The sequence below is a fragment of the Brassica napus genome, chromosome C7 (assembly GCF_020379485.1).
Source record: "Brassica napus cultivar Da-Ae chromosome C7, Da-Ae, whole genome shotgun sequence".
NCBI classification, from domain to species: Eukaryota; Viridiplantae; Streptophyta; class Magnoliopsida; order Brassicales; family Brassicaceae; genus Brassica; species Brassica napus.
Window position 1 is genome coordinate 4,608,087 of NC_063450.1, and position 13,568 is coordinate 4,621,654.

General features: G+C 38.2%; 2 protein-coding genes across 2 annotated transcripts; both read left to right on the plus strand.

The window, feature by feature from the left end:
- Positions 1–6,705: 6,705 nt before the first annotated feature.
- On the plus strand, positions 6,706–7,554 carry LOC106432985. The gene has a single exon (XM_013873830.2). The coding sequence runs from the start codon at positions 6,706–6,708 to the stop codon at positions 7,552–7,554; it is 849 nt and encodes a 282-aa protein (XP_013729284.2).
- A 4,010-nt stretch (positions 7,555–11,564) lies between these two features.
- Positions 11,565–12,014, plus strand: LOC125590360. Its single transcript, XM_048763912.1, has one exon. The coding sequence runs from the start codon at positions 11,565–11,567 to the stop codon at positions 12,012–12,014; it is 450 nt and encodes a 149-aa protein (XP_048619869.1).
- The last annotated feature ends 1,554 nt before the right edge of the window (positions 12,015–13,568 follow it).

Genomic DNA, 13,568 nt, shown 5'->3' on the forward strand with positions numbered 1-13,568 from the left:
CTAACATTTCTTGCCCCCAACAATCCATCAAATCTTTCTAAAGTACTATACCAACCTTGTCTTGAAAAGGTATCACCCTCTTTCCATGAGCCATCCGCAAAACACCATCTTCCTGGAATTGACGGCAGGATCGTGGCTACTATTGGTGGTATAACCCTCTGCTCATTCAATATCTGTGCCTCAGCCCACAATGTTGATTCTGTTTCTATATTTGGAGTAAAAAAACAACATTCCCTTATATTTTACTCTATTATAGTGTAACTCTATTATAGAATAAACCATTGGAGCAAATCCAACTCTATAATAGAGTTAGATCTAAATAGAGTTATTCTATTTTAATGTAAAATATAAAGGAAAGAATAGTGTTTAATACCCTTGTGATATGTTAAACCGTGGATCCTTAGCAAAAAAATTAATAGAATTTGGTACTGCAGTGGTGGTGGTTATTGCACTAGTGGTGGTTATCGCAACGACATTGGCGGTGACTACAGTGCATGGTAGTCAGTGCATGCATGGTGACTACGGCGGTGGTTGTTACGGAGGAAAGGTAGTCATAATGAAGAAGAAACTATGGTATTTTGTAGAAGAGGTTACTATGGCTGTAGTGGTGGTTGTGGTTACCATTGTAGTCGTGACCGACATAGTGAATCGAAGAAAGAGACGATGTTATTTTTTTATTTTTGGTGCAAGAGATGATGTTATATATTGAAAATAATTCTATGTATAAGAGATATAAATTGAATGAAACATATGAAATTGTATAATTTTTTATAAATGAAATTATCAAATACAATAGTACAATAGAAAAATAGATTGTTTTTACATGTTTGACATCTAAAATTACGGACTACAGTATATCCAAATGATGGGTGTGGTTATGGAAAATGTGATGATGATTACAAAGTAGACGATGGTGTGATGATTTTGCTTTCTTTTTTGGTATTTTCCAAAAATATACCAGAGGGAGATATATTTTAAAAGTTATTTGTGAAATAACCAAAACAAAAATTAAAATTAGTTTTTTTAGAATGATAGTAAAGAGAGATAAAATCAGAAAAGAAGAAAGAGAAAGTGATTTTGGTTAGTTTGTTAATTTTGTTTTTTTTGTTGAGTTATTGGGTGCAATTTTTCTATATTATATTTTATTGGTGGATGCCAAAACGGCTACTATTTTATTTTGTAATATCTCCAAATTTTATACATCTCTTCATTTATGATTTTAAATATTAGATGTTTTATAATTTAATTTATTTTAAAATATATGTTTCAATTTTCTTTATGTAGTTATTGCTATTTTCTTTATTTAACTTTATAATATATATTATTTAATGAAAAAACTAAAACATTAGTAATTAAATAAGGTTATAATAGATATTTTTATATATTTTTAAATCTGTGAATTTTTAAGAATTTATAATTTGAAACAGAGAAATATTATTTAGTTATCATTTTCTATCTTGAATCAAGTCAAAGTAAGTAATATATTACAAGTACAACATATACTATAGATATCCGGTCATATTATCTATTTTGGATAGGGAAAAATGATTTTATAATACCATATTAAACTTATTTTGCTACAAAGCCTGCAATAGAAACATACTCTAAATGATTTTATAGCGTTTAGATTTTGTATTTGTTGTTTAGCTATTATATTGGTGTATTGTCAAATAATTGAGGTCAGATTATTAATGCAGCAAGGAAAATGCCACTTTGACACTGATATAATGGATTCTTCTAAAAACTCACTTTAAATTGTAAAAGGTCAAGCCTAACATATTTTACTTAATTAAGTGAAACTATTGTTAGGTAGTCCAAATCGAACGCTCTTCTGGCCTAACACTCGTCAGTTATGTTAGCGCCAATCCTAAAGAATTACTACTAGAATTAATCATTATTTAACTTCTGTTTGTCTATGTAGGCTTTTATATATATATATATATATATATATGTATCTGTTTTGAAATTACTTTGAAGTTCTAAGGGCTATGCTTTGATTGGTATTGTTGTTTAGATCTTTGTTTGATTGAACAGTTTAATTTGTGCGTGTTGCAATAAATGATATATTTGATATTGTTTTACCAGCATCTTATTTCTTCCAAAACGGAACCGAAGTTTCCAAAACTCTATATTTGAAGTTTAAAAGTGTTCTTCTCCAAAACCAAAACTTCAAACTCAACTTCAAAACTATTTATATTTTATAATATTGTCCTTATATTTGGCATAACTAATTTAAATTCATAAGACTTTTGTAAGCAACTAGCACATATATAAACATATTACAACAATATTAATTAATAAAATATTTTATTAAAATATAAAAAATTTAAATAAAAATAACTTAATTAATATTAAACTTCAAACAAAAATACCATATCATTTCATAAAATGATTTTCATAATTCATATATGATCTATTAGTGCATTTCGAAGTAAAAATGGCTCTCTTCATTTTTACTTTGTAGATTACAAACTAAAAGTTGTTTAAATCGAGTAATATTGATTCTTGTAAATACATCAGATCGAAACAAGAAAGTAAAAGAGAAACATGAAATATTGCTAAAAGACTAATTTATTTTTGATTATATTAATACTCGTGAATATATTCGATATGAACAAGAAAGAATTGTACGAAAAAGACATCAAAAACAACAACAACAACAACAACCATCTCCAGTTACACAAAAAAAAATTGGACAATATTTGAAAATTTTGAAGGTTCCGGATCAAACTTACCTGACTATTAGTGTTGTTATAATATTTAAATTTGTGTAATAGTTATGTCTTCATGTAATTTTTTAAAATCTTATTGTTAAGTTTTGTTTTGTATATTATTGTTGTCTAAATCTAGCTTAAAATATTTTAAATCTTATTTTAAAGTTTTATTTAATTTTATGTGTAAAATTTAAAATCTGTAAACAAAATTTAAAATATTTATGAGATATAATTTTTTAAGGATTAAAAAAATAAACGAGAACATATTTATGAATCATAAAGGTGATGTGTGACTGTATGGACCAAAATGCAAATAAAAATATGAAACTTCAAATTTAAAGTTTTGAAGTTTATTTTTAGAGAACAAAAAACTTCATATTCGAAGTTATAAAGTGTCTTTTGGAAATGCTCCAACCAGTAATGGAAAAGTAAAACGCAAAGGCCCTTTCTCGAGAAAAAAATGCACGCAAAACAAACGAGAAAAACAATACTCGTTTGATTGTTGGAACCCTTGATTGTTTGCAAGTGAAAAATGATGGTTGTCTATGAAAAAATATATTTTAGGGAAGTTTACTAAAATGACACAAATTTATTGTGTTATTACTAGAATGACTCATATTTTTTGAAAATTATTAGAATATTTTTCTGGTCGAAATTGCCCTTGCTCATAATTATAACAAAAAAAAATTTACCAAAGTACCCTTAGCATTTGTCGGCGGCAGATTTATTTTTAAAAAAATAAATATATCAAGTAATAAGTCTGTTTATAAAATCTATTTAGAAAAAAAGCCTACCGTTAAAGTGGTGTCAGACTTTCGTAGAAACGTCAGATTTGTTTCCACGGCAGAGTTAATTGTCCGATTTGAATATAAAACAGATTTTTTATAATATGTCTGGCAAATGAGATAGCAGATTTGTTATAAATGGTAAATTTTTGTGGTCAACTTATTTTCTTATGAACCGATTTATTTTCTTACGTTCGACTTGTTTTTTTATGGCAGAGTTATATAACCGATTTAAAATAGTTGGTAGACTTTTTTTATGTGGTCGCAGACTTTTTAATTTATGTTGTGGCAGATATGTTGACGGAAATATGGGTTTAAGTAAACCACACTTAGTTTAATGTTCAATTTCGACCCGGTTTATATTATTTTCGAATATGGTTTATTTTTAGGTTAATTACAATCATAATTAGATAAATTTTTGGTAATTGTCGTCATCTCTTTCATCCATCTTTTCTTCCTTATCAAGTTGTCCCTTTTCATGGTGGTTTAATCACTTGTTTGCAATCTTTCTTACTTGGAGAAATATGGATCACATTATTTTCGTCTGCGGAAAGTGAAAATTTGAAAGAAAGAAATGGTTATTTGAAGTGGATAATGATCAAGATAGTAAATTACTTGCGGCCGAAGAAACTAGATATGAGGATTTTCTAAAATTCATTTATGAGGATTTTCTAAAAATCATATATGAGAATTATGCAGTTGATTTCTCAGAACACGAGTTGGAGCTTACGGTTTCTGTAAGCCTAGCTTGTTTTTTTATTTTTCTTTCCTATGAAGATAACAGCTTTAAGAAGACTCTTACAGTTATCTATAATCTATCGAATGCCAAGTCTTGACTTTGGTACATACATGAATGATTCTTTTTTGAAAACTTTCAACTATCCTGAGTTTAGGGTTTCGAAGGATGAAGTAGCTGACGAGTTTGGGTATGAACATTAAGGAAACAAAACACAAACCTTTCTTGGTAACACAAATGTTTTGCAACAAAGAATCAAGGAACAAAAACAGTGCCATGTTCCTTAATGGTATCAATACAATCCCTAGCTTCCCTTCAATTCTTTCACCCTTTCTTGGCTTATAAGACACATCATACACGTCTGCTTCCATTGAACGCTCAGCTATGAGCCTACGATATATTAGTCTTTATATTTCTTGCATTTGTGGTGGCAACTGAAATGACTTTTCTTGTTGGCCTATGCATCACTTTGGCATGAATGAACTTCCTGTAGAAGAAGACATTGAGCAGGAAAGGTCTCATGTGCGTGTCTGTTCTTTGCTTCCATGACTCCCTGTTGGGTCTTTTCGCTGCTTCACCGCGTGATCTTCGAGTCCACGCAGCTTGTACAATAAGACTCCTAAACAATCCATCAAAAATGTATCTTTAAGTTACCCAAGAGATATAGAAACAAGCTTTGAAGAGAATAACTCTCAAGCATCAATGGCAGATGCATATAAGTGTTTATGACAATAGAATGTGAGACAGAGGCACAAACCAAGAAAGGCCACATTTTTATTCACATCAAGGGCGACATGCAAACAAGAACTGAGTGGTTGTGTACAGAACACAGTGGTTGTGTACAGATAAGGCAATAAGCTCAACATACAAACAAGAACACACACTAAGCTACGAAAACAAGAACGGAAGAACAATTACAGACAACAAGTAAAGGTGACTGCTTTACCTTAATGAACAAGAAGCTCAATATACAGACAAAAACACACTCTAAGCTACAAAAACAGAAAAGCACCGGTGGTTGTGTACAGACATAAGGGTTTACCTTGTTGACAATAGGAGATAAGATAATGATGGAATGAGTTGGCCGAGTCAGACTTGTGTCGAAGGGGACGAATGAGCAAGTTAATGAGACCAAGCAAGACATCTTCATCGAGCAGATGGAGAATGAGTGAGACAGTAATTGATCGGATAAGGCTCCCTCGGAGACTCTCGATTCACCCACGTCACGTGTTAAGTTTTTGCTTCTGCAAAAGTACAAAATTCAATTCCATTTTTTTTTCTCTTTTTTTCACACAAAATTCAATTCCAATATTTGCACCAAAACGCTATACGATGATCATTAGCTAAGCTCTCTATTAAGAAAAAATAGGAACCTTTGTTAACGTCAAATCAATAAAACCCAATTTTGAAAGGCTTTTGTTTTTCAGGAGATAATTAACCAGATGACAAAATTAATTGGATTACCAAAGATTCGTGACTTACAGATTCAAAGGTTATCTTGTAAAGAGATTTAGAGATCTCCAATGATGATTGTGTGGTTTACGAATCGCTACAGAAGTAGTTGGAGAAGGTGAGGGAGGTGATCGCAGACCTGAGGTAGAGATGACGGAGAAAGTGCAGGCAGAGGTGGACGTGACGAAGAGGACATCAATTTAGGGTTATCTAGGTGAATCAGAATATGATTGAGATGAAGCATCTGTTTTCTCCCATATTGAGAAAAAGAGAGGTTCTATTAAAAAAAATATATTAGACAAGGTGTTTTGGGTACATTTGCTTGATATATGTATTCTTCTAGTAATTACAAAATTATAAGAGTTAGTCTAGTAATAACATGAATGATTAGAGTCATTACAAGTCATTTCTCTATATTTTATTGTAAATAATATTTTGACATATAAACATGTATACTAAACATTTTAAATGTAAAACAAAACGCAAACAAACAATAATAATAATAATAATAATAATAACAATAATAATAATAATAATAATAATAATAATAATAATTCCATTTTTGCTGTGAAAATGATGGTTCTATAAAAACAAAATATTTTGTTTTTTTATCACGTAAATAAAGAGTTTAACGGGTAAAAATATAAATTATTATGTTTGGACTATAAAGTACTCCCAAGTATAAATACGGGATGGGAGCGGCTAGGGTTTTAGGCGACGAGCGAGGCGACTTTCAGATCTAGGAGACTCCGAAGATAAACGACGAATCTCTTCCGTGTGCTCTTGAGTCCTAGGCCTACTATACAAGGAGACTCTGTTTCCCTTGGCTAGTGCTGTTTCTTTGAGCCCCGAAAGAGTCCGTGTCCTTACGTGCTGATCACGTTTTACAATATTGCTTGAAGTTACGATCATAATTTCTAGCCTTTGCTAAGATCCGTACTCTCTTAGTCTTTTGGATTACTCCCCTTTAGGTAAACCAAAGAGATCTCTAGACTTTGCTAAGTTTTGTTGACTGACCATGTCGAACCAAAGAGATCTGGTCGTGACACATGGAAACCATAGACCCGGCTCCAGCGCATCCCATGCCATGCGCCGTCTCGATATTGAAGATGATGAAATCATAAAACTTCCTGAGTGTGAACTAGAGGCGGCGGCGGAGCGGTTTAAGCTGACCCTTATCGGACGTGTATTCCAACTGAAGAGTAGGAGCATTGATGCTTTGATCAATCTGCTCCCAAAGCCACGAATCTGGAACGTGGAAGGCAGAGTCCGAGGAACTAATCTCGGGAATGGACGCTTCCAATTCGACTTTGAGAACGAACATGACCTCCAGTCGGTTTTAAACAAGAGGCCATGCCATTTTAATCAATGGAGCTTTGCATTAGAGCGATGGGAACCCTTTACATGGGAGGACTTCCCTAACTCAATCCCTTTTTGGATTAGTGTTACGGGTGTTCCAGTCCACTTCTGGAATGATGGTACTTTCTCAGAGATTGCCAAGGCCCTGGGAAAAAAGCTAACGTTGGATTCAAAACGAGCAAAAATCCAAGTTTCCATTAACGTGGATAACCCCTTAGAATTTGAAAGGAGAGTTGGTTTTCCCAATGGTGATATAGGGAGGGTAACGTTTGTGTATGACGGTCTCCATCGATATTGCTTAAACTGTAAACATATCTCTCATGATGAGAACTCGTGTCCGTTACTGACGGAGAAAGAACGTGAACACAGGAGACTTCAACGTCTCGATCAGAATATCAACAGTGAAAAGAATCTTCAGCTCGAGCCTCCGAGGGGAGCCAATGAGAACAGAACTAAGCGGCCGAGATCGCCCCCAATGATCGCAACGTACGATCAAACCTGCCACTGAGATTTAGAATGGAAGAAGGGAGAGAGGAAAAGAGACAACGTCATGCCCACCATGGTCTGAAAGATCACCCTAACTCGTATTATGGAGTCTCGAAAAAGAGTTCTGATCATCGTTACCCCCGTGAATCGGGTAGAGATGCTGGCCGACGTATGAATGTCTGGAATAGGATCGAACATCCTCAAGAACCCCGGGATTCTGGCTCAATGCCACGACATAACTCCTCTTTGAACCATAATGCCAGAGTGCGTAACGGATCAAGGGACCATAGGAATCATACGAGCTCGTACCAAAGAGAATGGAGACCCCGCACCCACTTAGCAACACACCACAATGGGGAACACCGAAACTCCGCTATAAAAGCTTCTGGTGAAAGTGGTCTCTCTGGCTCCCTCTTGGATTCTCAGAGAACCATCTCGGAGGACCTAAATGGTCTCGAAGCTGGTGAAATTCCTAGACAGGAAGATGCAGAACAGATGGAACGCCGACGTCTCAAAGGAAAAGGTATAGCCACGGCGACCCCTACTTCAAAAGAAAAAGATCGTCAAGCCCGGAATTCTTTCATCACTCTAGCTCCTCTCTCCATTCGTGAAACCGATAAGCGCATCCAGTCAACCGTGGCAAGGTATGTCGCACCAAAACCTAGGAAATCTCCTCCCCGCGTGGAAGCGAATAAAGACCTAAATGATATGGAGATAGACAAGGTTGATGAGGCGGCTCAGGAGGCAATGGTATTGACTGAAGATGACTTGGAAAATCTAGAGAAGTCTGTAAAGGAATTTGAAGGTCTGGAAGTGGATGATGAAATGATTGATAAAGATGATCTGCTTGGAGAAACACCGGACATGGATGCAGAACAGATAGATGCTCTAACTCAACTATCTCCAGTACATGCTGAGGATCAAGAGGAGCCGCAAGACGGCAGGAACAAATCTACGGATAGGAAGAGGAGTAATGTTACAACAAGCCGCAAGGATAAAACGGCAGCTCGAAACTTTGATACGGAAATCACGGTGCCTGCTCAAGACCCAAAACCCAAAGGCGTGCTAAAGAGGAGGGTCCCCAAGAGCCCAGACGCAAAAGGTTCTAAGGCCTCAAAGAAACTAAATGCGGCTCGAGGCCGAAGCTCTCCAAAAGGGAAACCAGGACCTAAGCAGGTAAACCCTTAGCCCAGTCCTCTCGTGCAATCCCTCGTCATGAGGTGTTCCCCTCTGTTTCAAGCAAGAATTCTCTGTCTCTCTCAGGTTCGGTGGTGTCCCAGAAACCACCCAATAAGAGAATATGAGTGCAATCGCGTGGAATTGTCAGGGCGCTGGCGCGTACCTGACCAAGCAGCACCTGCGCGAGCTGCACCGCTGTTTTACGCCTTCTTTTCTTTTTCTTTCAGAAACAAAAAATAATTTTTATTTTTTGCAAGACTTTCAGTTTGAATTTGGTTATAATAAATTGTTCACCGTGGAGCCGGAAGGCAGAAGTGGTGGACTAGCTCTTTTTTATTTAGATTCTTTCGAAGTAGAGATAATTTTTTCCAATAATCGTATGATTGATATTGTGGCTACCATAGAAGGGCACAAGGTGTTCATAACATTCGTCTATGGTGATCCGGTTGTTGAATACCGAGAACATGTTTGGGATAGGCTTACCGGGATGAGTCTTACTAGAAATGGTCCGTGGTTGATGTTTGGCGATTTTAATGATATAACAGGTCACCATGAGAAAAAAGGTGGGAGAAAGAGACCTGATACGTCGTTCATCCCCTTCAAATCTATGTTAGCAAACTGTGGGATGATAGATTTTCCAGAAAAAGGAAACCCACTCTCTTGGGTAGGGAATAGAAGCTCCGGCAAAGTACAATGCAAGTTGGATCGAGCCATAGGTAACGAGGACTGGCACCATATCTTTTCCCACACGAATGTGGAGTACTTACGCCTATGGGGTTCTGACCACCGCCCAATCCTAACTCGCTTCCTCTCCAAGCAAGGAAGGATCAGACGCGGTTTCAAGTTCGACAAACGGTGGATTGGTAAGCATGGCCTTAGAGAAACGATCCTACAGGGATGGAACGACCCCGGCAATCTGCACCCGCCCGATCTGTATGTGCGGATAGCCAAATGCCGCAAGGCAATATCGCATTGGAAACGTCTGAACCCATCAAATTCGAGCGTACGAATTGAAGAGATCAAAGATAAGCTTGAGAAAGCTCAACTGAATGATGCTATCTCAAATGATGCGATTCTACAACTCAAATGGGATCTATGCGCGGCTTTCCGGGACGAAGAGTTGTATTGGAAGCAAAAGAGTTGAGCTAACTGGCTGAGGGAAGGATATAGGAATACAAAATTTTTCCACGCCAAAACGAAACAGCGACGCGCTAGGAACAGGCTTACCAAGCTAAGGAACCCCCAGGGAGGATGGGCTGAGTGTGAAGAGGATATTGAACGGGTTGCAGCGGAATACTTCCAAGTTCTCTTTACCACATCAAGCCCCGAAAATTTTGATGAAGCCCTCCGGTATGTTACCGAGAAAGTTACTACACGGTGTAATGAGACGCTTACTAGTGCCCCATCAGATGAGGAAATTAAAAAAGCTCTGTTCGATATTAACCCGGAGAAGGCACCTGGCCCTGATGGGATGACGAGCTTGTTCTATCAAAAATTCTAGGGAATCACCGCAGGGGAGATCTACCGTACGGTGAAAGACTTCTTCTCGTCAGAGACACTGGATGCGCGACTGAACCAAACAAACCTCTGCTTAATCCCAAAGATAGATAGACCATGCGAGATGACGGAGTTCCGCCCCATAAGCTTGTGTAATCTAAGCTATAAAATTGTTTCGAAGATCCTCAGCAATCTACTTAAACGCTTCCTCACGACTTTGATTTTGGAGACCCAATCGGCCTTTGTGGCTAGCGACTCATCACAGATAATATCCTAGTCGCACAAGAAGTGTTTCATGCTCTACGGACTAACCAAAGCTGCAAAACTAAATTTGTCGCCATCAAGACCGATATGAGTAAAGCCTATGATAGGGTGGAATGGACATTCTTAGAAGCACTTATGCGCAAACTGGGATTTTGTGAGCGATGGATCTCCTGGATACATGTATGTATTTCTTCAATATCATACAATGCACTCATCAATGGAGAACCGAAAGGTAACATAATCCCAACCAGAGGTATCCGACAGGGTGACCCACTCTCACCATTCCTGTTCATTATCCTGACAGAGGCGCTTATATCCCAAATACATGGAGCAGAAAGAGAGGGCAGACTCACCGGCCTAAAAATTGCGAGAGATAGCCCTCCTGTCTCGCATCTCCTGTTTGCGGATGACAACCTCTTCTTCTGTAAAGCAGAACCTCAACAATGCCGGGAACTCATGAAAATCATTAGTGAATACGGGAGAGCATCAGGACAACAGTTAAAACGCTGCCAAATCCTCCGTTTTCTTCGGCAGCAAGGTCCCTACGGAACTCAAAACTGAAATAAAAGAAGCTCTGGGTATATCTCGCGAGGGAGGTATGGGCTTCTATCTGGGACTACCGGAGCAGATTTGTGTCTCCAAGAGACATGTATTTGCTTTTATACTGGAACGCCTTATGGATCGTCTGAATTCTTGGTCTGCGAAACTACTTTCAAAAGGCGGAAAGGAGGTTTTGATCAAATCGGTGGCACATGCACTTCCCTCCTATGTTATGTCATGCTTCCTACTTCCTCAAGACATTATTAAAAAATGTCTAGTGCAATCGCACGGTTCTGGTGGAGTACCAAGCAAAATAATGGCGGCCTACACTGGATCGCATGGAATAAAATCTGCGTACCGAAAGACAAGGGAGGTTTGGGATTTCGAGATTTAAAGAATTTCAACATTGCCCTGCTGGCCAAGCTACTGTGGCGTCTCGTACAATACCCGACGTCCCTATTGGCTAAAGTACTGAAAGGAAGATATTATCGCAATACAAATCCGATTGATGTCGAGAAAGCAAGTTCACCATCTTACGTATGGCGCAGTTTGATGGCAGCAAAACCCCTCCTGAAGTCGGGGCTGAGAAAGGCGATAGGCTCTGGCTATAATACTAGAGTCTGGGATGAGTCATGGCTTCCCACAAGCCCCCCACGTCCGCCTACTGGGGTAAGCCCGATCCAAAAACCAAATTTACTCGTCCATGAGCTCGTCGATCGCAACTCCAAGAATTGGAACTTGGATTTGTTGAAAGCTTTGATTGTCCCAGAAGATATCCCATTGATATGTAGCCTGCGGATTAGTAAAGCTTTCAAGGTAGATAGCTACTGCTGGGTTCATACGAAATCCGGAATGTACTCCGTCAAAACTGGATATGATGAGATGTGTCGACTGACAGAGGAACTTCCTACAGAATACTGCTCAGAACCTAGCATTACCGGTTTAACTCAACAGGTGTGGGTGAGCAAAACTGTGCCAAAAATAAAGCACTTCATGTGGTAAGCCCTGACGAACTGTGTACCCGTCTGTAGTCGTTTGGCTGACCGGCACTGCCATCCTGATCGGACATGTCCAAGATGCGGGCAACATGAAGAGACTATAAACCATATGCTATTTGAGTGCCATATGGCCACCCAGACCTGGTCCCTTGCGGCACTACCCACCGACCCGGGAGAGTTCCCGAGTTCCTCCATATACGGAAACTTCGATTTCCTACTCAATAGGATCCACAAACGCCATAGCACAGAGGAGTGTAAAGCTCGTATACCTTGGATCCTCTGGTTCCTATGGAAAGCTCGAAATGAGAAGGTATTTAGCAACAAGGACATCTCGCCATTGGAGGTGTTGCAGTCTGCAGTCTCAGAAACGACTAGCTGGTGTGTGGCGCAAATTAGCCCGGATGCACCAGAGGTGAATGAGAGCTCGATGATTCCGGAGCCGCAATATATACCTCCACGGAGGTCTTTTTGCAGGATAGACGCATCATGGAAGGAAGATGACGCCCGTTACGGTGGTGGTTTCGTGATGGAGAATGAAGATGGGAGCACAATGTTCGGTTCAATTGCTAGTAACCGTGTGTTATCTCCCCTACATGCAGAGTTTGCAACTTTGCTGTGGGCTATGAAGTCTTCGCTATCTCTCGGTCACGTCTCGATGGCTTTTGAATCAGACTGCTTGCAGCTGGTTAAGCTGATTGAGGAAGAAGAAGAATGGCCAAGTCTTATGGCTGAGTTTAATGAGTTTCTTAACCTTCGTTCTGTGTTTCAATTTTGCTCCATCTCTTTTGTTTCACGTTTAAAGAACCTCCGAGCCGATTGCCTTGCGAAAGGTGCTCGGTCTCGCGGCTTTTTTTTTTCCCATGTACTTCCTGAGGTCCCAACTTGGCTGGTGCTCGACACCACTTGGTTGGAACCATCGTAATAAAAAATATGGAGCTTTCGATGTCAAAAAAAAAGTACTCCCAAGTTATAATAATCTGGCGTCTCGTTTAAGGTACTGAGTTGCTTAAACTACAGTGAAGAATCTACACTTACAAAACGGTATATAAAAAAGAGGATAGGCTCAGACTTAAGCATAGGTCCCTAATTAGATACAATTAAGAGAAAATTACTAGAATGTATAAGAAAAGTTGGTTTATTACTAGAGTGTTAAACATCTCTTAAAAATTACTAGAATGTTTCCCTACCCATAGTAAATGACTGTAAGGGCCTTTGGTTTGTTTTTTTTAATTGAAATTATTTTTAAACATTAAATCTACATCACTAATTAAATATACACATCATCAGAATAGAAACCAAACCGTCTCTTCTCCAACATAACTACATAGAAGTAAAAAAAAAAACTAACTAAGAACATTGTCTTTGTCGTCTCGAAGAAAGAACCGTCGAAGAAGGAACCGCGAGGATACTCCCACTCTCTGTCATCGACATTGTCTATGTTTACTTCCTCTTCCTCGAACTACCTCTTTGTCGTGATACTCTGTTTTCTCCGTTATCGTCGTGCCCGAAATCGTCGTCTTCAATCGTTTGTACAAAATCGTCTTCGCCGCCGTCTTCG